This window comes from Ursus americanus, chromosome 16 (genome assembly GCF_024610735.1).
Source record: "Ursus americanus isolate L20-20 chromosome 16, mUrsAme1.1.p, whole genome shotgun sequence".
NCBI classification, from domain to species: Eukaryota; Metazoa; Chordata; class Mammalia; order Carnivora; family Ursidae; genus Ursus; species Ursus americanus.
In genome coordinates this window covers 19,609,888-19,635,443 of record NC_142142.1, presented here as the reverse complement: position 1 = coordinate 19,635,443, position 25,556 = coordinate 19,609,888, and the positions used below count along the sequence as shown (strand labels likewise).

General features: G+C 33.7%; 1 protein-coding gene across 17 annotated transcripts in view; it reads left to right on the top strand.

Annotated features, from left to right (window-relative positions):
• The window catches only part of PICALM (phosphatidylinositol binding clathrin assembly protein), a 98,376-nt gene that overhangs the window by 38,986 nt on the left and 33,834 nt on the right, over positions 1-25,556 (top strand). For all 17 annotated transcript variants that reach the window (XM_045815538.2, XM_087868206.1, XM_045815539.2 and 14 more), the window contains exons 5-12: positions 7,361-7,454; positions 9,859-9,970; positions 11,693-11,799; positions 14,516-14,557; positions 16,784-16,869; positions 18,856-18,979; positions 19,248-19,384; positions 21,533-21,636. In XM_045815538.2, the coding sequence (XP_045671494.1) occupies positions 7,361-7,454; positions 9,859-9,970; positions 11,693-11,799; positions 14,516-14,557; positions 16,784-16,869; positions 18,856-18,979; positions 19,248-19,384; positions 21,533-21,636 (806 nt within the window). The remainder of the gene's footprint in view (positions 1-7,360; positions 7,455-9,858; positions 9,971-11,692; positions 11,800-14,515; positions 14,558-16,783; positions 16,870-18,855; positions 18,980-19,247; positions 19,385-21,532; positions 21,637-25,556) is intronic.

Below are 25,556 nucleotides of genomic sequence, written 5' to 3'. Positions count from 1 at the left end.
TTCTAGTAATATTTCACTGTAAAGTGTGTTCAGTAAAACTAATCTTCAAGATATTTGTAGATTTCAGATTCATAGATTTTTAAAATAGTAACTTTTTTTCTAATCTGAAGGGCTAGTTTTGAGATTGAGGAGAGTTTCTGTACTCTGTATTTAATAGAGCAAACTTTCATTATTTGGCTGAGAACAGCCCTTGATTATGCACAATATATTCAGTATTGACTTAAAGGAAACTACCCTTAAAGGGAAAGGAAAGTGAATCGAGGAGCCATAATTGAGTGAACCAAGAAGCATAAAATTGACAAGCACACACGGATACATACACACACATATATAAATACATATATATATCACATATATATGTATCAGATTGTATAAATAAGAAAGAAAAAATATAGGACATTAGGGTGTAAGTTGAGAATGTGACAGCACTTAAAATTTATTATATCATGACTAAGCGTCAGTGAACTGTTTTAGTTTTGGAGAGGATTTGTGGGGTAAATAGTAAAGTTTTATTTATTAGGGTAATTTTGCATGTTTGGTATATGTAACCTATAAATAGAAATATATATGTGTGTGAAGGCACACATAAAATCATGTAACAAATTGGATTATGTTATTTGAAGACCACTTTCCTTCTGTGTATTTTAAATATTTTCAGTCAGTACTTCTAGATCTGTTTCGTTCTTCTGAATGGCTATAGGATGATGTTCTAGATGAACATTTGATTTACTCTCTTTTTTTGTCTTATAAAAGCAATGCATGACCATCCTTTTGCATGTTGTTATATTCTTTTTATTATTATTATTAACATATAATGTATTATCTGTTTCAGGGGTACAGGTCTGTGATTCATCAGTATTACATAATACACAGCATTCACCACAACACATATCCTCCCCAGTGTCCATCATCCAGCCACCCCATCCCCCCCAGAAGTTGTTATATTCTTAAGTGAAGTTTCCTGTAGAATAAATTCTTAGAACCAATAGGTTAAAGGATATATATACATTGAACATTTTAATAGAAAACACCAAATTGCCCTTTATAAAAGTTGTACTGAATTACTGACTTAAGTACAGTTATAGATACCTCTTTCACTGTATTCTTCCATCCTCTTGAAAAGGTATTGCATTAGGTGTTCATTTTACATTGAGTGATTGAACAATTCAATAAATGGTGATACTGAGCCTCTTTCTCTCTTAAAATGCTATTCTTGCTTTGTTCATTGCCTTTTAATATCTCTTGCCCCCTACCCTATTGGGTATTTTATTCTTTCCTATTATGTTTAATGTTAAGAGTTCACAGGCTGTTTATTTTTTTAAAGATTTATTTATTCATTTGTCAGAGAGAGAGCATGTATGCACAAGGAGGGGTAGTGGCAGGACAGAGGGAGAAGCAGGTTACCCTGCTGAGCAAGGAGCCTGATGCGGGACTCAGTCCCAGGATCCTGGGATCATGACCTGTGCCGAAGGCAGACGCTTAACCAACTGAGCCACCCAGGCGTCCCTCAACAAGCTGTTTAGTCAGATTAATCTAGATTTGAGTTCTAGCTTCACTCCAGTTAGACGAGGAATTTTAGTAACATACTACAGCCAGCTTGCTGACTTTTTAAAAATAACTTTATTTTGAAATAATTTCACTTCCAGAAATGCTGCAAGAATAATATAGGTAACTCTTACACACTTCACTCAGATTCATCAGATTTTAATATTTTCTCACATTTACTTAATTATTCTCTGTGTGTATATGTACTTTTTTTTCTTTCCCTGAACCATTTGAGAGCGGTTTACATACCTCATGCCTTTTTATAGTTTTATATCCTATAATACTTCAGTGCATATTTCTAAGAACAGGATCTTTTTATTGCATATCCATCACCTTGCTAGTTTTTTCCACATCATGGAGCATAAACTGATACCATTTGTACAGGACAGTGGGTTAAATTAAGAACACTTCTTGAGGCTGAAGGGTTAAGGATTAATGTCTTGGTGCATATATAACCCATTTGTATTGTTTTCTGGTACAATGGGGAAGCCTTGATTTAAGCTTTGAATTATTTCATCTGTAAAATGTAAAACATTGATGTTATTAGCACTTGTCTTTTAGGCTCGTAGTGAGAATTAAATATTGTATGTAATGCTTAGCACATGGCAGACACTCCAACAAATAAGCTTTTTGTATATTGGGAAAATAAATTGTCATGAATTACAAATATTTTTCTCTTTTTTAAATGTTATTAAAAGTTTTAAAATCTTATGTGATCAAAATTGTAGTCTATTTTTCTGGCTTTTCTCTTTTTATGGGCACTCAGAATGAGCTTTTCTACCCCCAAAATACCTATTCATGTTTTCATTGTATATATTTAGGGATTCAGTATTTTATGTTTAAGTCTTTGATTCATTTCGAATATATCTTGGTATAAAAAAAGTGAGGTGGAGATCAACTATAATTTTTAATAGAAATATAGGATATTAAAAAATTAAGATGAACTATTGCCCAATAACGGTTAATGGCTTTTTGCTTAAGAGTACTGCCTTCTTGGGGCTCCTGGGTGGCACAGCGGTTAAGCGTCTGCCTTCGGCTCAGGGCGTGATCCTGGTGTTATGGGATCGAGCCCCACATCAGGCTCCTCCGCTATGAGCCTGCTTCTTCCTCTCCCACTCCCCCTGCTTGTGTTCCCTCTCTCGCTGGCTGTCTCTATCTCTGTCGAATAAACAAAATCTTAAAAAAAAAAAAAAAGAGTACTGCCTTCTTTTAAATAAAGCTTCTTTTTTGTTATTTTGGTAAATACTTAGGCATTCTTCAAGAATTCACTCAAACATCATTTCTTTGAGGAAATCTTGTTTCTATTGTTAGATTTTATGTAACATGTCACCTGCATGAGGGCAATATAACCTTAGTCATATTTATATCTTCAGGACTTACTGCGGTGTTTAGCAGTTTTTGAAAAGATGACTAGGTCAGTTTGTAAATATTATATTAAATGGTTCTATGGAAAGTGAATCCAATAAATTGCCAGTAGATTTATCTTTTCAGTTGGTTATTAAACATCAGTCCTTATGTTTTCTTTTTAACATTCCACTTTTTGATATAACTTAATGTTGAATTATCTTGAATTCTAAATTGGTTTGATTCAAAGTATCAAGACATACTATTACATAATAAGCAAAAGACAGAATAATCTAGGTATTTTCTGTAAATAAGGACATGGATGACCAGCCTTTAATCCATTGTTTTTTTATTTGAGAAACAAGTATCTGAATTTAATTATGATGTATTTAAGAAGTTGGCTAACAGACACATGAAAAAATGTTCAACATCACTAGCCGTCAGGGAAATACAAATCAAAAACACAATGAGACCCCACCTAACACCAGTTAGAATGGCAAAAATTAACAAGACAGGAAACAACAAGGTGAGGATGTGGAGAACGGGGAACCCTCTTACACTGTTGGTGGGAATGCAAGTTGGTACAGCCTCTTTGGAAAACAGTGTGGAGGTCCCTCAAGATGTTAAAATAGCTACCCTATGACCCAGCAATTGGACTACTCGGTATTTACCCCAAAGTTAGAGACGTAGTGAAAAGAAGGGGCACATACACTCCAATGTTCATAGCAGCAGTGTCCACAATAGCCAAACTTTGGAAGGAGCCAAGATGCCCTTCAACAGATGAATGGATAAAGATGATGTGGTTTATATATACGGTGGAATATTACTCAGCCATCAGAAAAGATGAATACCTACTATTTGCATCGACATGGAATTGGAGGGTATTATGCTAAGTGAAATAAGCGGAGAAAGACAATTACCATATGGTTTCACTCATATGTGGAACATAAGGAATAGTGCAAAGGACCACAGGGGAAGGGAGGGAAAACTGAATGGGAAGACACCCCATGAGAGACTCTGGACTCTGGGAAGCAAACTGAGGGTTCCAGAAGGGAGGGGCAGGGGGATGGGGTGGTAATTGGGTGATGGGTATTAAGGAGGGCATGTGTGGTGATGAGCACTGGGTGTTACATATAACTGAGTCGCTGAACACTACATCAAAAACTAATGATGTACTATGTGCTGGCTAATTGAACAAAATAATCAAAAAGTACTTTAAAGTCATAAAACGTGGTGTTCTGCGTGGAATATGAATTGTTATGTATTTGGCCTGAATCATATTCAAGCACTTGTGTTTGTGAATTATTTGAGTCTTTTAAACTCTAATATAAGCATTTGGTAACTGTTAAGATTTTTCTTAATTAAGAAATTTAAAGTTCTTTGGAAAGAAAAGATGTGGGGTCTAGTGAGAGGGGGGAATCAAAATTGTCCCCATGGTTTCTGGTGTAAGTCACTGGGGAGATAGGCACCCTTTACTGGGAAGATTTTGGAGTGGATTAGGGTTGGGCATAGTGGTTGAAAATTAAGGATTTAGTTTTGGAAATACTATTTTTGACAGCCTGTGATTTGTACAAGGTGAGATATCACGTAGACAATTGGATATACTAACTTGGAACTTGAGAGTTTTAGCCTAGGAGTAGAAGTATATCATTGGCATCTTGGTGATTTCTGTCTTTGGAGTGACAGATCACCTGGGGGTTTAAGTATAGAATGAGATCATAGGGCCCAGGAACACCTTAAGATACAAAACATGTATTTTAGAGGATGTGTAAAGGATGAGGAGCCACAAAAGACTGAAAAAGTGATAGTGAAAACACTGTGAGAAGTCTAGTCAGATAACCTTAAGACAAGTACCCATTGGAAAAGCAACATGGAATTTCTACTGTATGACCTAAACTAGAGCAATTTAACTGGAGTTGAAAGGAGAGGCCTATATTGGAATGAATTGAATAATGAATGAAAAGTGAGTGTAGAACTCTTTTTGAGAAGTATGCTTGGCTTTGCGAGACAAATGGTAGCTGAATGGGAATATGATTTTTGTGGAGTGTGTGTGTTTAAAGAATGGTGATCTTAGAGACTTTGCCAGCATGTTCATGGGAATGGTGTAGTATAAAAGAAGAGATTAATGAGCTGCACTGTCCAGTATGGTAGCTATTTGCCACATATGAATTAAAGTGAAATACAAAATACATTTTTTCAGTTGCATGAGCCATATTTTGGATATTCAGTAGCCCCATGTGACTAGTGCCTACCATCTTGAATGATGCAGATACTGAACATTTCCACCATTGCAGATAGTTCTGTTAGACAGTTGTGTATTAGAGAAAAAGAGGACAACCAAAGGATTGTGACAGAGTGGGAGTCAGAGGACCTTTTGAATGATATTTGTATTTCATAGAAAGAGATTTCCTCCATTGAGTAGGACCAGACCAGATAGAAGTAGTTTTGTTATTGAGATGACTGGACAATGTCTTTTTGTCATTTTCTATTTCTGAGTGAAATATTTAGGAGTATGAGCTGAGTTTGTGTGTCGAGCATAGGGAGGCAGGGAAGGATGGGTGAGAGACGGGTGAAAGTACTTATAGGAATTCACCAGAGAAAGCTAAGAAGATGGCTGGCAACGACGAGTTTTGAGGTTGATGATAATGAAATTTAGAGTTTTACTAGTTTGCTCTGTTACATGGTTTTCTTTACCAGCACTCAGCTGCTTAGCCAGTATTGTGAATTTGCCACGTTATTGTTAGAGAGTTGAGAGTATTTGCAAGGTAGTGATTACGATAATGATCTGTGAAATTCTAAGCTAGACAGAGGAAGTTAAAATGAAAAGGGTAGTGGCGGGAGTTGATACATTGAAGTTTATGATGAAGTCAAATAGTTTTTGCCATGGAGGTACTTGACCAAAGCAGCTGGGAGGTTAAAGGGTTATTGTCATAGGATAAGGTGTCTAAATTTTATCTATTTTTCATACTGGTGGTTGGGGCCGGGAGTAGGAATAATGTGGTTTCTGTGGGCAGTAAGGTCTCATGATCTGACCATAGGAATAGGGATGCTGGTCAAGGGACTTTGAGATCAAGATGTTGTATTGGTTGTCCATGTAGATGTTGAAATTAACCAAGAAAAATTGAGCCAGGATTCAGGTCTTCCGTGATAAAGAAGAAATAACCAGGTCAGAAATGACTTTAGCAAGGAGAGGAGGGCGAACTAAAAGGATACTAATGATGACTGATAAAATGAGAGTGAGGTATATGAGAATAAAAAAATGGTTGTAAAGAGGAAGTGGTGTCTTCATGCAAAGCTGCAGCAGCTAGTAGCAACTAATGGAATATAGTACTTGACGGGAAACAGTCATCCGTGGATTAATACTTTTTACTAGAAGGAGTTGTTGGACTAAGGCTGGTAATAGTTGCCTACTATTCAGTGGGTGTTCTTTAAACTCATTTTGTCTTGCAAAGTACTGTTGTTGATTTACATAGCTTAATTGTTTTACTGGCACCTGGGGTTGTGATTGAAGGGGTAGCCCAGGGTGGAGTGGCTATTTATAAGTAAGTTTGGGTCATTTGTAAATTAGAAGTCTGCACACTTTCTGGAAGTGATGGTTTTTCTGACAAAAGGTTATAAACAGCACTGTTTTCAAGTCTAATACACCTGGGTTTCCATAATGACCTTACCACCTATTAGTTCTCTGACCTTAGACAGTCATATACTCTCAATGAACCTAGAACTTCATCATCAACAAAATGGGAAAATATGTATAGGATTTTTGTGAGGATTTGAAAAACATGCACCAAAGCCTTAAAATGGAGTCTGATGTTCATTGTGTACCTTAGCTCCGGGTACCTCTTATCTAGTGTTTTTGGTACCACTTTTGTAAAATTCTAGTGTTTTCTGTTACTGCTAATATTTCTTGTAGCTTTAGAAATATCTAAAGCAATATTTAAATCTTTTTGGAAATTTTAACAATATTAAAAAAACATTCCTCTTAGGTATCACATATTTTAATGGCTTACAGTTCATTATTGTTTGAGTCATAAATAAAATACCTTAAATAAAGCAGTACTTATGACTTGAGTTCAACTCCTGGCTCCATCATGTCCTAACTGGTTAGTGATTTGAGGCCAATGATTTCTTTTTTTTTTTTTTTTTTAATTAAAAAAAAAAATCTGTAGAACTGCCCTTTACACATATGAATGTATGAGGATCAGTTGATTTCCTCATGTGAAAAATAGGCTGTAAGTCTGGCTGTATAATGTAAGCTTTTATTTTTATGTCTCATGTTTTTACGCTTTTTTTTTTTTAGCTCTTTGATGTTGGACATAGAGCGTTTTCTGTATGACTTTTGCTTGAAGTGTCAGCTTCAATAATGATTTAAAAATATGTGATGTTTCATAGCAACTTGTTCTCTCTTTAAATAGAGAACGAGATGAGAGCTTAAAATGTAGATTTAACAACAATTCTTTTTTTTTTTAAACAGGGCTGATGGTGTTATGCGAACAATGAACACAGAAAAACTCCTAAAAACTGTACCAATTATTCAAAATCAAATGGATGCCCTTCTTGATTTTAATGTAAGTTGATTGCACAAATGCTTTTATAAAAATTTAAGATTTAAAATATATATATTATTGGTCAGAGTCTTTATTCTCAAGTTTTCATACTCCCAATTTTTTCACAGTATCCTGTATGGCTAACAATTTTCTATAAATGTTGTCCCAAGTCAGATTACTTTGTATTTTTATGATTTTTTTTTAGCTTTGCTCTGATTTCTTCAGTGGTGTCTCTCTAGCTCTAGAATTATAGGGTGTACTAGCTAAAGAAAATGTTGGAGAGGTGAAGGGATTGATCCGAAAATCTACTTACTTTTGATAATGGTTTTTAGATTTTAAAAATATATAAAGATTTTCTTTCTGAATAGCCAATTTAATATTTTACTTTTGTGTGCATTGTAGGACTGAAAGCATGTCAATTATTAACAAATACAGGGAAGTTCAAGTATACTTGTAACAGTTAGTTATATATATAGCTTTTGCTGAAGAGCTTGTGTTCCCTGAAAGTTTTGTTTCAGTGACCATTATTTAAACCAAGTTGCCAGCTTTGTCATTTGTTCGTAATATGTTAGGTGTTAGCATTTTCAAGTCTGTTTTTTTGGAGGGCATCTATCTTTAGACATTTTATTTTAGAGCTTATAAGTGCAAGTTAGTGAATGAAACTGAAAATTCATACTCAAATAGATTTTTCCTTTAACTTGTGCTATTAAACTTCTTGAGGGCAGGGAGCAAGTCCGCTTTTTCTCTGCTGTATCTCCATTGTCAGGAGTGTGTGGCACATAGAGTGCATGTTCAGTAAACATTCAATGAATGAATTCTATAGATGCTTCATAGACTAGAAGAGGTTATTGAACTATGGCTTACTGCCTGTTTTTATATGGCTTGTGAGCTAAGAATGATTTTTATATTTTTAAATGGTTGAAAATAATTTTAAAAGAAGGAATATTTTTGACAGGTGAAAATTATATGAAATTTCGATTCGGTTTCTGTAGTAGTAGTTTTATAATACAACCAGGCTCATTGGTTTGCATATTGTCTATGGATGCTTTTTTGATGTCATAACAGAGTTGAGTGTTGTGACAGAGACCATATGGCTTTCAAAATCTAAAATACTCACATTCAGGTCCTTTACAAAAAACGTTTTCTGATCTCTAGTGTGGAAGACATAGGGGATTGGTTAACTACGGAGCTTTATTTTGGTTTTCGTTAGAGAGAGGGTTCAACCACGAGACTTTTTTCACCTGTATTATGAATATTTTTATAACACTGTGTGTTCTTTTCAGTGTCTGTATTGTCCTTCATTGCATGTAACAATTTACCTGATCTTCCTGTTGGCAGAAATTTAGCGTTTTTCTGTTTGTTTGTTTTTTTTAATTCAGAAAATGGGAAAAAAACAGAGGGGGACATACTAAATATTATTTGTGTGTTAGTGTGTGTTATCTACACATTTATAAAGCTCTTTCTATAAGGTTAATGCCTAGAAAAAGAATTTGGTGGATCAAAGGACATAAACATTTAAATTTTTAATAAATATTGCTAACTTACAAAAGGATTAAGCCCAGTCATTTTTCAACAGCTGCCTTTCTTCATTCTTTTTGCACTGAGTAATAGCTTGGTTTTGATTATTTTGGTACTTCCTAGTCTGGTGCTGAAGAAAGGATAGTTCTAGTCTAATTTGATTATTTTAATTTACCTCCCAAGGTTGGTCTTTTCAACATGTTATGTGAATCGTCTCTCATTTGCTTTATTATTAGGATTCTCTGGATGGAAACCTTGTTAGATATTTTGCAAGTATTTACCAGTTTGTTGTTTACTGTTCAGCTTTGTGCTTATGTTTTTCTATATCTAAAAACAAGTTAATTGGTTCATCCTTTTGATTCATTTCTTGAGATAAAACTAAAGGTATTTCTAGTACTCTTGGTAGACAAATAGGTGCTGGTTGTTTTGTTGCATCATAATTTCAGTAATAATAATATTCTTTGTGAGGTACTGTGCTGTTTACAATCAGTATATCATTTAATTTTCCCAGTAATCATATGAAATAGAAATATTATCATAGCCATTTTGAAGGTAAGTTTGTTTGTATTACTGGAAAAAGGTGTATTTAAAAAAAAATGTTTCTTCTACCTAGCTTAGCTTTGTGCCTTGGTGATTGCTAAAAATTTCAGAAGTTAAAGGGTTTTTTTATTCTTTGTGACTTATTTCTGAATTAAATTGAAAGTTACAGAATTTTTGTTTGCTTGTGCATGTATCTGAACTCTTTGACAGATTTTTGCACTATTTGGATGTAACTCTGATTGCAAGAAATAAATGTCTTTTTCTCTAATACATCTAAATATTTGAATTTACTGTGTTTTAATTTGAAGGAAGTTTTTGTCATTTAATATGTAAGATTAGCTCATCTTATTTTCTGATTTTTCCCCAGGTTAATAGTAATGAACTTACAAATGGGGTAATAAATGCTGCCTTCATGCTCCTCTTCAAAGATGCCATTAGACTGTTTGCAGCATACAATGAAGGAATTATTAACCTGTTGGGTAAATATTGCTATAGTTTGTTGTTGTTATTTTTTAAGATCTTATGTATTTGAGAGAGAGAGAGAGAGAGAAAGCATAGCCAGGGGTAGGAACAGAGGGAGAGGGAGAAGCAGACTCCCCGCTAAAAAGGGGAGCCCAGTGCAGGGCTCAATCCCAGGACCCTGGGATCGTAACCTGAGCTGAAGGCAGATGCTTAACCGACTGAACCACGCTGTCGTTAATAACATTTTATTTTTTTATCTTGTGTCCAATTGATAAATATTGTCTGAGTTGTTATTTAGAGCAGCCTAACCACTCATTGGGATATTCATTGATGATAACAATTTATTTGGAGAAAAGATTTTTATGCCTGATTATGTATGTTAAGTGATTAAGTACTTATTTTTACAACTAGAATGTTCGGCTGGATGAATTTTGTTTTTTTGATCTTTTTTTTTTTTTTTTAAGATTTACTTATTTTAGAGAGAGAGCTAGAGTCCGTGCATGCACACACCCACACACATGCACATGCAAACGATGGGGAGGGGGTGGGCAGAGGAAGAGGGAGAGAGACAAACAATCCCCAAGCAGACTTCCCACTGAGTAGGGAGCCCTATGGTGGATCCATCCCAGGACCCTGAGATCATGACCTAGGCCAAAACCAAGAGCCAGCTGCTCAACTGACTGAACCACCCAGGTACCCCTAGATGAACTTTGTTTTTTAGATATATCTGTGGTTTTTTCCTGTCAGTTTTATTATTTTTAGAAATACAAAAATCCCCTTATAATTAAGTTGGGAGTTTTTTCTCTCCCAGAAGAATCATTCTGCCTCACAATTTACTCCATAAAGAATTTTAATTATAAAATAGATATTCTAAGCCTAATTTTAAAAGTGATAATTATTTTAAATGCATTAAACATTTTTTAGAATGCGTTTATTTTTGAGGCATTTTAAGAATGTGTGTATTCAGTGTATATAGAATGCAGTTACTTTTGCCTGGAAATGATCATTTTTTTCTGTGGGACTTGGATGGAGTAGACAAGTTAACAGTCTGCAGAGAGTACCTAAGTATCAAGTGTCAGATATCAAATGCATTCACTCCATTGTACTTGTTCTCCCCTCCCCATTTAAAACATTTATTTAAGTTTGCTTTTTATAGGCTTATTCGCAAACTTATTTAGGAATGCTTTAATTTATGGAGATATGGAAAATTGGGCTTATTTCTTCACAAGTAAAAGATAGAAGGTTTTCTGCATAGTTTTGGGAGTCAGTCTAAACACCCTATGATTGGCATAAATGAAGCTCTTTATTGGTGTTCATATTATAAGTTTAAATGAGCTTTCCAAGTGACATTGGACATGGTAAAGTTGCCATCTTTGTTAATATGTTATTAGTAAGAATATTTGGGAGTAGAAGTTAGTGCTGTTTTAAATGGAGAAAAGTATAACATATGGTAACAAAAAATGCAGATTATTTTCAGGTAATTGTGAGGGAAGAAATACTATAGAACAAACTAGTAATATGGGAGAAGTCAAATGATTTTTCTGTTTTAATAAAATAGCATCTCTTGTTTAATTTGCTTTAAATGTCTAAGCTAATTTAACACTGATATTTTTCCTATAGGCTGAGTATGTTCTCTGAGACACCTATATGATCTCTTTGGAGCTATTACTTAATCCTTTTCCTTTTTCAGTGTTCTGTTTTGATGTGAATAAAAGCATTTTTACATTTACTTTTGGCAGAAAAATATTTTGATATGAAAAAGAACCAGTGCAAAGAAGGTCTCGACATCTATAAGAAGTTCCTGACTAGGATGACAAGAATCTCAGAGTTTCTCAAAGTTGCAGAGGTAAACTATCTTAAGCTGACTGTGTCTCTTAACTTGCTTTTTTTGTTAAGTGTAGATTTTAAAGAAATAAGGCATTATCCAAATGAAAGAAACATCTTAAATATAATGAAGCATATATTCAGTCATATCTATATGCTGTATTGAATTCTTTGTTGTGGTATGAATATGATGTGATATTGAATAAGATATATCCTGTATATTTAATTCAGTATTGATTATTGAAAGGTCATCTATTTGTAAATTATTATTTCTCTATAAAATCAAGTAGGTGGCACGTAATGGTGGCAGAGATTTTTATGTTTGGCATTAGTGATGTATTTTAGCATATATATCCTGTTATGTGGTTGAGAATATTCAGTGTGAGTGCAAGTCTTTTACCTCTGGTGAGACTTGCAGCTAGTGTCGTAGTTCATAGTGTTTTGTATTATCATTGATTACGAAAACCATGAATGTAGGTTATAGGATAATTTTATAAATCTGTTTAAAAAATAATTTTCTGCATTTCTAGGAAAGTATTGTACTACTTTACTTAAATTGTTCTTCCTACTTTTTTTTTCATTACTCAGTCTAATATAATAATGGTGAATATAATTTAATTAGAAAATTTTCCTCAAAAGAGATTTTTTTCCTACAAGGAAGCACAGAATATTTTAAAACGTTAGTCTAAGCCAGCATTTTAATTTTTTAGTGAGCTCATTAGAATGATGAACTTTAAGATGATTCATAATAACATATCTGTATCAATCTACAGAAATTGTTCTTATTAGCCATCCACTGATAACCTCTCCACATTTTCTCCCCAAGATACCCAGAAAACATGTATGTTCCCTAGTGTGTTTTTAATTCTGCAGTGGGGTATTAAAAACTTGGGTGCTGGGGCGCCTGGGTGGCACAGCGGTTGAGCGTCTGCCTTCGGCTCAGGGCGTGATCCCGGCGTTGTGGGATCGAGCCCCACATCAGGCTCCTCTGCTATGAGCCTGCTTCTTCCTCTCCCACTCCCCCTGCTTGTGTTCCCTCTCTCGCTGGCTGTCTCTATCCTGTCGAATAAATAAATAAAATCTTTAAAAAAAAAAAAAAACAAAAAAAAACTTGGGTGCTTATGTCCTGAGTTTGAACCCTGATTTCAGCTATAACCTCTTGGTACAGGTGCTTAATCTTGGCATCCCGTGGTTTCCTCCTTTGTAAAAGGAGTTTGCAATAGTACTTACCTCACTGGGTTGTTGTAAAATTGCTTAGAACAGTATCTGACTTCTAGTTTGTGTCCTGAAGACATTTGCTATTATTTTGATTCTCCCCTACCTTGAGAAAGCACATACTGGAATGCAAATGAATGTCAATAATGGTCTTTTAAGGATAATTAATCTAATACATATTTTATAGGAATTTTATATTAATATTTATATTTTCTAATGAAAAGAAAGTAATCTATAACCTTCAGTTCAGAATCCAACAGATGTCCTATTTTGAGAACTTTTGCTCTAAGTGATTTTTTTTTTCTGTATTGATGTATACAAAGGATTTTAACAGGTAGCTAAATGGTGTTTGGAAAAGCATAGTTCATTCATTCTGGCAAATAAAATACTTGAAGGATTTAATTGGTTTAGACAAAAATATTTTACTTTCAAGATGTTTAAACTGTTCAGAACATCTTATTGAAGAATTTATCTTTTGCCAGAAATCATAATAAAAATAATAAAAAGAATTTATCTTTTGTCAGAAATCATAATAATAATCATAATCATAATAAAAATAATAAAAAGCTAAATAAAACCCTGCTTTAAAAAAATAATTTTCTGGCATTCTCATATAGGCATTATCTTACTTGCACAGAGGTAACTCTCAAAGAGTGTTTGTTTTCCCTTTCTCTAACCTCTACCCATCACCAGTAGAGACGTCTTGCTAGGATAATTTTGGAAGATGACTAGTCTGTAATTGATCAGTTATATCAAAGTAGTTAATCTGGAACTACCAAGTTGGTGATTCTAGCTCCGTTACCATAGTGGTATTTCATTCTATAGCAGATGGAATAGGATAGAACAGGACAATGAGACCTTTGAAGAAAATAACTGTATGTTAGCTATTTTATGAAGTCTACTGAGGTTTATATTGGTTTAAAGTATCTCTCAAGGAGAAATCAATGTTTTTTTCCATTTCTTTTGGGTCAGTCATACACTAAAGCAACAGGAAAGTAGTTTATACTATGTTTCCAATAAATTCTTTAAATATTTTAAATATTTTAATTTGTTGACTTTCCCCTTTAGCCTCTTATATTCTTTGCATTTGATAGTTGTAGTTATTAACTTAAATTTTAAGCCTTCATTTACCTCCAGTTCTTCTGGTCTGGCATAAAATAGACCATCTGCTCCATATGATGTGAGTAATAAAATATTCTTTCAAAAGACTGTCTTTGGGCTTACTGATTATGACAGCGTAGCTTAAATAGGTGCTCAGAAGACTTGGGGATGGTCACTTAATAGTCTTAATTGAATTTCCAGCTCTACTTCTTCTTCTTTTATAACTTTCAGAGCCATTAAAAACATCTAAGCCCTTGGAAATATTGAATGATACCTCTGGAGATTAAATATTTATCTGGTTTTAAAGATGTCTGTCTAGAATATTGTTCATAGTACTAGCCATAAAGTTCATTTTGTAAATTTTATTTTTAATACTTTATTATAATTTTGTTTATTAAATACAATGCTTCTGCTTCTTACAGCAAGTTGGAATTGACAGAGGTGATATACCAGACCTTTCACAGGTAAGTATATTGCTATAATATCAATTCACTGTCTGCTATCTTTCACTGTATTGCTAGGTGTGAAGGGTACAAAGATGAATAATATGCAGCTCCTACTGTCGAGGAGATCAGTGTGATTTTTTTCTTGACAGATTTTAACATGATACATTGCTGGCTGTTGTTTTAACATTATGATCTCTTATCTCTTATGTTTGTGGAGCTAGCCACTACTATACCATTCCTTTAGTTCAAAGCCCAGTTTTAATTTAGGATTCTGTAGCATAGTAGCTAAATATCTAGACTTTCAGGTCAGATATACCTTAGACCATATGTTGGCTCCTGCTATATATCAGATATGTGATCTTAGGCAGGATATTTCTATTTCACTGTCTCAGGTTGTTCATTTGTAAAATGGGTATAATACTAGTGTCTTCCTCATAGACTCAGGAATTACATACAAGGTAGCTAGCATGGTGCCTGTTGTGCTATAACAGCTTTTTAAATGTTAATCACTGTCAGCAACATTCTCATCATCATCTCTGACAAGAGCTCTTGGGAGACTTAGACATTTTGTTGAGATTATAACTCATGTGGTGCACATGTGTTCTCAGTTCAACATAGAAGTTAATGTTACAATCTAATATTTTTGGCTTTAATTGTTTTTCTACTGTTTCTTGTACCAAAGTAAGGTCTTGTATATAGAGAGAAAATGCAAAATGAAGGAAATTGTTCAAGTCATAATTGGTAGAGAGATTTAGATTCCTGTAATCCAGTAATTCTTTATCTCAAATCCTAAAGAATATTTGGGGCAAGTAAATGCCACTGATGCATTTGCTTCACTGAAAGAAATGAATAATTCCTTTTCAGCTCACTGAAAAGGTTTCCTTTTGAAAGTAATTAGCTCTTCATATTAAGATTTGATATATAGCCTTTAAAGGCCAGTCTTTGTTTTTTAAAACAAAATTGAGCTAAATATGATTTAACTGTAAACATTTGTGTTATCAGCACACCGTTTAATATATAGATCAGTTCCATCACCCCAGTTCTCAGGTCCTCTCTGGTCACTCCCTAGTCCTCTCCATAAATCACTGTTTTGATTTCTAATAGCACAATTTTATCAGATCTTAAGTGTAATGTAAATGGAATCAATGCAAGTATTTTTCTTGTATCTGGCTGCTTTTGCTCATCGTAGTGTTTTGAGCTCTGTCCATGTATTGAGTGTACTATTAATTCATTCCTCTTCATTGCTGAATAGTATTTCATTGTGTGACTTCACAATATTGTTTATCGATTTTCCAAATGATGAATTTTGGGATTATTTATAGTTTTTTACTATTGTAAATAAAGCTACTTAAAACATTCTTGGACAAGTCTTTTCTTGTGGAGATAGGTTTTTATGTCTCTTGGGTAGATAATTAGGAATGGAATTAGGTAGTTAAGCTAGGTGTATTTTTAATTTCATAAAAAAAAAATTCAGATCCTTTTTCAAGGTGGATGAATTTCGACGAACATTGTATAAGAGTTCCATTTGTCCCATATCTTCACCAGTGTTTGATGTTGCTAATCTTTAACTTTAGCCATTCTAGGGATGCCTGGATGGCTCAGTCATTTGGGCGTCTGCCTTCAGTTTGGGTCATGATCCTGGGGTCCTGGGATCGAGTCCCGCGTTGGGCTCCCTGCTCAGCAGGGGGTCTACTTCTCCTCCCTTTGCCCCCCCTGCTGCTCATGCTCTCTCTGTCTCTCTCAAATAAATAAATAAAATTTTAAAAAAACCTTTAGTCATTCTAGCAGGTAAAAATTATATCTCATTGTGATTTTAGTTTGCATTTTCTTGATGTTGGTCTCTAGTTTCATTTATCAATAACTATTCAGAAATAATGTTTGCACACTTTCAATTACTCAGCAAGTATTTATTAATTACAAGGAATGTGCCCAACAATATGTCTAGCTTTTATAAGTATGTTCTTAATTTAAAATTCAAATAAGTTAAATATTAAAAGAATTAATTACTTACAGGAACCTCTTAATGTTTCATGTTTATATAGTCTCAGTTTTTATATTTTTTATTATGTTTATTAATACCCCTTGCTAGGTTGTGCTTATTTTTGGTAGCTAAAACTCCACTGTTACTAGTTCATGAGGAATATACCTGTGTGTTTTTGTTACTCTCATATGTTAGATGATACTTAATTTTTTTTGACCGGTGGCCTAATTATCATGAAAATCTTAATATTTGTACAATTTTAGGCCCCAAGCAGTCTTCTTGATGCTTTGGAACAACATTTAGCTTCCTTGGAAGGAAAGAAAATCAAAGATTCTACAGCTGCAAGCAGGTATGTTATTCTTTGTAGGGCAAAGAACAGGAGTGATGTTTCTGAGAGAGTTGATAAATCCAGCTTGCTTCCCCTTATCTTGAGTAATCTTTCATAAAATGGGCTTAATAGCATCTACTTCATACAGTTGCTGCCAAGGATTAAATGGGTTAATACATGTATATTCTTGGAATAGTTCCTGATCTTCAATAGATGTGAGCATCTCTTAAGATAAGAACACTAATCACATGGTTTGCAGTTGTATTTATAGTGTCAGTGTTTCTCTCAAAGGTGATAGTGCATTGGGGCACCTGGCTGGCTCAGTCAGAAGAGCATGTGACTCTTAATCTTGGGGGTTGTGAGTTCAAAACCTCACATGGGATGTAGAGATCACTTAAAATAAAACTTGAAAAAAATAATAAATTTAAAAAATAAATAAATAAAACTTTTTTTAAAAGAAGGTGATAATGCATTGATTCGTATGGTATCTTGTAATTATAAGATGCTTCTTTACAAATTTGATTAACCCCCACTATAGGCCGGTGAAATGTATGCAGTAGTAATTCTGGGACTCAAACCTATGATGTCTGACATCAGATTTCATCATCTTTCTCTAATGCCAATTCATGTAGTTGATTATTGACATATTTTAATCAGTCTGTTGGGCTTTGAGCTGATTTCCAAGACTAAAACCAATTAACCTACCAAATTGAAAAAAGCACAGGTCATCTCATATTGACTGTGTAACATGAGTTTTGTGTTGGGTAGTGACTTGAGTAATTCTCATGTTTTTTAATGATGATTATCTCTTAATAGCTTGAAAAAAATCTTGTGTAAAATATTTATAATGAGAACCTTCCTTCTCTTTAGACTTTTTGATTGTTTCAGAACTATCTTTTTTTTTGTGGCAACAAAATTTAAGTAATTTTTAAAGGAAAATGTTACTACTGGATTTTTGTCATTCAAATTTGTTCTTTGAATTTTCTGGTAGGTCTTTAGAAGCATAAGCCAAATTATATGGCTCACTTATTTGAGAAAGCAATGAAAAATATACCCAAGTAGTTCAGGTATATTGATTTAACCTCATACTTTTTTATCATAAAATTTGCTGGGTTTCTTGCATTTCTATCACAACTATATTATTTTTCCCTTGTCTTCTAAGTTGTATCTTTATAAGTTGCTTTTACATAAAATTTGAATAGTTTTGCCACTTCTATGCTTAGAGTAGAAATTAATGATGTTTGGTGTGTGATAAAAGGAAAATGACTAAAAGGTCACTGAGGAGTAGTTCTTCAGGTTAGAACTCTTTATTACGTGTGTTTATGTTGCTTAGAATTGACACTTGGGAATTTAATGTTGTTGGGGTTTATGGTATGGATAAGGTTTTGAATATATAAGGGAAGGGAAGTGGCTTGCTGTGAATCTGCCAGCTAGAGATGATGCATTGTGCATGTGTGATATGTTTGAAAAGGAAATTCTAGGTTGGCAGGTGGACTGATGACTGAAATAAAATAGATCTTCCTTTGAAGGAACCTGTGGTCCTCTGAGAACATCATCTTTGGGTATTATTATAAGGGAAACATCTAGACACACATTATTTATCACTGGTACTCATATTTTAGTGTTCCTGTAGTAGTATTGCCAAAACCTAGGCAATCAATTAGCAGAGTAATTTCCTGTGAGAAACTCAATACGTTTTATCCATCAGGCTTTTCCTGGGAGCATATGAGCTCTTTCCTAATTGCATTGGTTCCCTCCCTTGGGACTTGGAAGAAGCAGTGTCCCTTGATGTTATTGTGAACCCTTTCCAAAGGGTTAAAAAGCAGTGAATGTTTGTATAAATTAGCTAATTGCTAATAATCCTATGGGTAGAGTATTTCATCTGAAGTACTGATTTTTACTCCATAAGGTAAGTTCATAATTGTAGTGCTTATCCATGGCCATGTTGCCAGACCATTTCATAACTAGGTTGCAAAAAGCCAAATTACCTTTGTCCAATTACTTTAGGGCAACAACACTTTCCAACGCAGTCTCTTCCCTGGCAAGTACTGGCCTGTCTCTAACCAAAGTGGATGAAAGGGAAAAGCAGGCAGCATTAGAGGAAGAACAGGCTCGCTTAAAAGCTTTAAAGGTAGGTGTTTGCATTCTCTGTATTCGGAAAAACAAGTGCAGGTGTTCATCAGGTAATTGGGACCTCTAAATAGACTAACAGTATTTCATGTATAGTTATCCAAATGGGGTGAAACTCAGTAGTTCAGTTTTTCATCCTGACATGGAATGGCTGATGAAACAGGGAATACCTTTCTGCTGTCAGAACAAAATTATAAAATACTTTATTTCCGAGGCCTTAAAACAAATCTGTTTTCTGGATTCCTTATGCTAGTTCCTTTTCTCAATAGGAACAGCGCCTAAAAGAACTTGCAAAGAAACCTCATACCTCTTTAACAACTGCAGCCTCTCCTGTGTCCACCTCAGCAGGGGGTATAATGACTGCACCAGCCATTGACATCTTTTCTACCCCTAGTTCTTCTAACAGGTAGGTGGAGGAGATAAAGATTACCTTTGAATACTTAGCTCTAAAGACAGATTTCTCATAGAAATGTTACAGAACTTCTCAGATTTAATTTATGGTTTTGTAGTCATAAATTCATACAAAGGAGGTGATAATAGATGGTGATAGTAGTATAATTAAGAGTTTATATTTTGCATATTTAGGAAATGAAAGATGGCTGAATTACAGATTTTTACTAATTGGAATGTAATGGGTTATCTCTGGGCAGATGTTTCACTTATGGATGTGGATATGTAATCTGTTTCACAGTATTCTTTCATTGGATATTAAATGTCTTTCATGTCTGTTCCCAGGTGTTAAACTCAGTGATTTGGAACAAAGTAAGAGTTTAGTTGCCAGGTTTCTGTGGCATTGAAGCCTACCAGACCAACTTCAGTAATCTTGTTGCGTAATTAAAGCTTAATAACAATGGAAATTAATATTATCAGGAAAATTAGGATAATTGACTTTTTAAAAATTTGTCCTATCTTTTTTACCTCAGAGTGGTTTAAAGTTTAAGTTGGAAGTCAGATTCTGATTTGAATCCTGGCTGTGTTATTTCTTTTTTCTTTCTTTTTTTTTTAACCTGTTTCCAAATAAGATCCATGGTATGGTACAGGTCAGTGGTTCTCAATCTTAGTAAGCATCAGAATCACCTGGAGAGTTTCTGAAGCCACAGATTTCTGAGTCTCACCCCCAGAGTTTCTGAGTCAGTAGGTATAGGGCGAGGCCCAAGATTTTTCATTTCTAGCAGACTCCCAGGTGGCTAGCATAGGATTTAGCACAATGCTTAATTAGCACATGGTAAATGCTCTGCAGAGAGGGGGGGGGTTGTCTTTGATTTTGTTGTTGTTGTTTATTTTATTAACTCATTCTTAAAATGTCTTCCCTCCCACATACTGAGTCCTATCATAGCTCAGTGTAATTTTTACTCTTGCTGCCTTTTCCCTGAAGTCTTAAAAGATGCTTGTTGAATTTAGTTATTTTTCTTCCAGCTTTAATAATTATTTTTTTCTTGTTTATTTTTGTTTGTTTGTTTTTTTGTATGCTGCCTTTTTAGAATCCCTGATAAATAACATTGAACCCTTGAAGTGTCCCCACTTGGGGACCTTGGAAAGAAGTCTGTCTTAGGAGAGATAAATGGAAAGGATGTTGAATGTTTGAGAATTAAACTATTAGATAAAGAACTAATTTGGCCATGTTTTATTTCACTTAATACACTCAAGGTTTTTACCTATTTAATTGTAATTGAGGGCAAATCTTACAGCCTGTTATAGAATGCTTATTGCCTATTATGTTTTTTTCCTTAAGGCACTAAATGCATTTGTATTTTTACTTACCTATCAAAACTATGTTTTACGTCTAAAAGATGTTTTGTTTTTGAGTACGTTAAAAATGATCTGTGCTATAGTACACACAGTGCTTCAATTCATAGAAACTCTGGGATCTTTTTTTGAGTTGTTATTCCTTAATCACACAAAAGTCTTACATATTGTGTAGGTTCCCCTGGAGTTGTGTAATAGGGGGACTCTTTTGTAAGTGTACATCATATACGCATGTATAATTTCTTCCTGTATTGTTGGTATATTTGGATATTGAAGCAGTAGAAGTGAGGTTAACAGGTATTTTATTTTGCTAAGTGTATTAGTATTACAAATGTAATTGAAGTTCTTTGAGGATTAAAAGTAAGAAAACAAATTTCCTTAGAAAAATTAAAATTGCCAGGATGTTTCTTATTTCAGAATCATGTTGTTTAGGTTCATTTCAGTAAGGAAATCAGTATTTTCCGGGGGGAGTCACTGATCCTCTCCAGAAGGGCTATAATTACTTGAATCCTATCTAAACTTAAAATATGGTACTTGAGTTTTTTTTTCCAAATCTCCTTAGAAGTATACTGTTATAAATAAAAATATGCTGTTATATATATATATATATATATATATATATATATATATATATAAAGGATATGCAACTGTTTTCTTGCTGAAACTGCCCCCCCTTTTGAGGTTTACATTATTGGGGCGTTTTTCTCACTTTTAATGTTTTTATTTACTGGGCAGGGGAGAGGGAGTAGCTGATATAGCAACGTTTACCTATAAATAAGTAAATCATCTTTTCAAAATATTTTCCTAGCACATCAAAGCTACCAAATGATCTGCTTGATTTGCAACAGCCAACTTTTCACCCACCTGTACTTCCTATGTCAACTGCTTCTCAGGTAGCAAGTACATGGGGAGGTAAGCATTAATGAATTCTGCTTTATATGTTGTATAGGCCGCTCGCCTTGCCGTTCTGTAGTGTTTCACTTAATTTGTGTAGTTTTTGGTTACACTTGATATGTGAGAACTTGAAAAATATTACAATGGCAGTAAGGTCAGTTTGTTCCTTGAAGATATTTTCATGTATTTGTAAATGTGATTTTAGAATTTCTGTTCAATTAAGTTATGAAATGAAGTTTTAATGAAAGTGAAGAAAGACCTAGTATATGTTGAAGTATGAAATCATTCTTTCAGTGTTGAATTATCTATTCCATAATCAGAAAATGCCTAAGGGTTATTTTGTTTTTGGTGTAGGAAAAAAGTGACTTAGGAAGAAAGAAAACTCCTGTCATATGATAAGGTTCTAATAAAACTCACATGGTGTTACCAAACAGTGAACGATGTTCTGACTGGAAATGTCATGACAATCTTTATGCTACTTGTATTTAAAACTTGTATTTACTTCAAACCTATAAGATTTTGGTATTCAGAGAATTTTCCCCTAATAGCAACAGGAATGTTCGCTGTCCCGGAGTAGTTATTGATCTTAGGGTGACTTTATCATGATCATTGACCTGGCATCTTCGAAGGATTGAACCTAGTCCATGTCAATTTTTAAGCAGTTTTGCTTAGACATATGGTATGTTTTCAAATTATTTCATTTGGTTGGTTCTAGTGCTTCTGTTTGTTTGTATGTATGTAAGTATTATTTTACAAACACTCAAACATTATTTGGGAGTAAAAGGGGAGATATTCTGAGCAAGGATACTGTCTACAGAACAATAGATAATGGCAGGCTACCTTGAAGGTTTTCATTGGCTCACATGTAAAATCTGAATTGATCAGCATACCTCTCATAGCAAGATAAATAAATTGTTATAGAGAATTTTTATGTTAATATGAATTAGACTTCTTTCATCTATATTTTAATGATTTGGGTTTTAAGAACTTTTTTCCATATTTTTTATAGTTCTTAAGTCTCTAGTGTATAGAGTGCAGTCTGTGTGAGGGCAGGAGTTTTTAAGTATTTCGTTCAGTGCTATATTATCATTGCCTAGGACACTTTTTTTTCTTTTTTTTTTTTTTTAAGATTTATTTATTTGAGAGACAGAGCGACAGAGAGCATGAGCAGGGGGAGAGGCAGATGGAGAGGAAGAGGCAGACTTCCCCTGTGAGCAGGGAGCCCGATGCAGGGCTCTATCCCAGGACCCTGTGATCATGACCTGAGCCGAAGGCAGCCCCTTAACCGATTGAGCCACCCAGGCGCCCCTACATAGGACACTTCTTGATTTTTAATAAGTTTGTTGAATGAGTGGATGTTTTCTTTTTTTCTGGACAGGTTATTTCTGGTTCAAGATTTGGCAGGGAACAGGAATAGTGAAACACTAAAACACTAGATTTCTTGTGAAATAGTGAAACACAAACACTAGACTAATCTTGTGAGCCATGACTTTATTAAAAAAAACAATTTAGAAGATTAGTTTAATTTAGCTAAATCTTAAGATCTCAGAGTTGGTTTCTAAAACCGATAAGCTAGTTTAAAGTCAATAAATATTTTAAAATTATTTATCTGGATGAAATGTAGACAGTAAATTAAGGTTAAGAAAGTAATTTTTTAAGATCCTAATGATAGTCCTAATTTTAGAATTTTTAATCTGACAAAATTTACATGCTTATTTTCTGCTCAGTGTGAATTGTTTTAGAAGTTTAGTAGAATTGACATGACCATGTAAGCAGTTTTAGCTTGCTTCCCCCCCCTTTAAAAAAAAAAAAAAAGCTCAAGTAGTTGTTTTTCTAAAGTTAAGGCTGAAAGTTGTTTTTCTAAATAGATGAGAAATTTTACAAAAGTCTTAGAACTAAGAAATTGAACTGTGAAGTTTTTTTTGGACACCATATATAGTTAATTCTGATAATAACAAGTTAAAGTTTCGGCTTGGGATTATTGAACTCATATGAAGGCAGATAGACTATTACTGTGGGAGAATAATTTTCAAGTAATTTCAGCCTGTAAGAGTTGTTTAATGTCCTGTTAGAAGAAATCATTTCATAGCAGTCTGTGGGTGAATATATGTTGGAATATACTTAATCATGTTTTGTTTTGCTGTTTTAGGTTATTTTTCTCTTGGTACTATTTTCATCAAAATTTCTTTCATATTTTAACATTAGGCTTGCTATGTACAAGTGAGACCGTTAAAAGTATTAAAAATACAAATCAAGTACAGTGGGAACAGAGGCTATAGCAATTGACCATTATTTTTCCAAAAGCTTATCATTATATATGAGGAAAGGACAGTAATGTTTACTATGAGCCTTTAAACCTAAGAATTAAATCTTGTCTTGACTTTCGTATAAAGATGTTTGGTTTCTGAGCTGGTGATAATTTCAGAGTTTTGACTTTTGCATAATGGGATAGCTGAAGAGTGTTTTAAGTCAAGAACTTTGAATACTTCCTAAATCAGCCAGTGTATTTTTATATCCAGGACATTCAGATTAAGATTTTTTACTTAATTCTTGAAATTAAAGTTAGACTGAGATAAATAAATAAAAAGTTTTGATCCTAACAATAACATGTAAAAGTTTTTTGAAATTTACCATTTACCTAAACATTGGAAATATGTAATATTTTTACATCATGCTGCTTTTATAGCATGTGGCAAACCAAAGGTATGATTTTTTGATACTCCTAAAATCTTATTCTGTGTTTGTCTTGCTTTCATATGCTAAAATGGTTTTTAATAGCAGAGTTGGTATTTTTTAAAACAGATTTGGTATTAATTTGGTTCGTGTCGTAAGCACGACAGAGATGCTGTGTATTCCCAGTCACAGATAAGTTAGTGATGTTGAATTAAAGGGAAGTAAGTTTTGAATGTTTATATAAAAGGCATTTAAGATCCCACCTAAAAATGAACATGAAAGAGAGAACACAAGCTCTTCTGTTCCCCTCATTGCATTATTAATGAGACTTTGATTTTTCAAGAAATGGTCTGGAGTCTGAACAAGCACTTGGTGTTGAATACTAATATGTGAGAAGATTTAAGTTTATATCACCTTTAAAACTTTGTGTTATAGCCAGTCTAAAAATGAACAATATTATCAGCTCAGTACACTGATGTGTATCTTAAGCTAGAATTCAAAATTTAATTCCGGCAAAAAAGAATTATCCATTCTAAAGTTTAATTTGCTTTACTCTCAGCCGGCATGTAACACACAGTGCTTTATGAAAAACTCATTTGTGTCAATGTAGGTATCTAGTATTTAGGACCTTAACATAATAAATTTTTGGATAATTGCTCTTTGACTATTATACCATTAAATTAAACTTTCAAGTGAATAATGATAAAAATAATGGGAAAAAACCAATTTTTAAAAAGTTTAAGGAAGTTAGAGTAGTTACCAGTCTCGGGAATAAAGTTTAAGTTGGGATAGCTGAAATGTTATTTTTTTTTATCTTAATGAATTTGTTTTTATTATTGATAGTATAGTATCCACTAACAAATTAACATCATCTAGGTTATTTAATATTTTGTAAAGTAGATTAAGAACTGTTTTTCTTATTGTCTAATCTACCTAAATACAGATGCTCTTGCGTATTTCTGCATATTCTTCTCTAGGATGTTTCATATAATAGAAAATGATTGATAATAAGTACTTAGGTAAAACTTAATCATTCATCAGAGCAGCAGATAACTAACGACTTCTCCCAAACATGTCTTTTCTCGTAAACTAATAGACCTGTAATAGAAAAATGTGTTTTTTCAAATTACTTCTCTCATGGCTTCTTCTGCATGGAAAAATAGAGATGTTTTGGGTGTATATATAATGTACTTTAAAAACTTCATGCCACTATTCAGTATTTTAAAATAGTACTTCCAACGAATTGATCAACTCTCAACAATGCA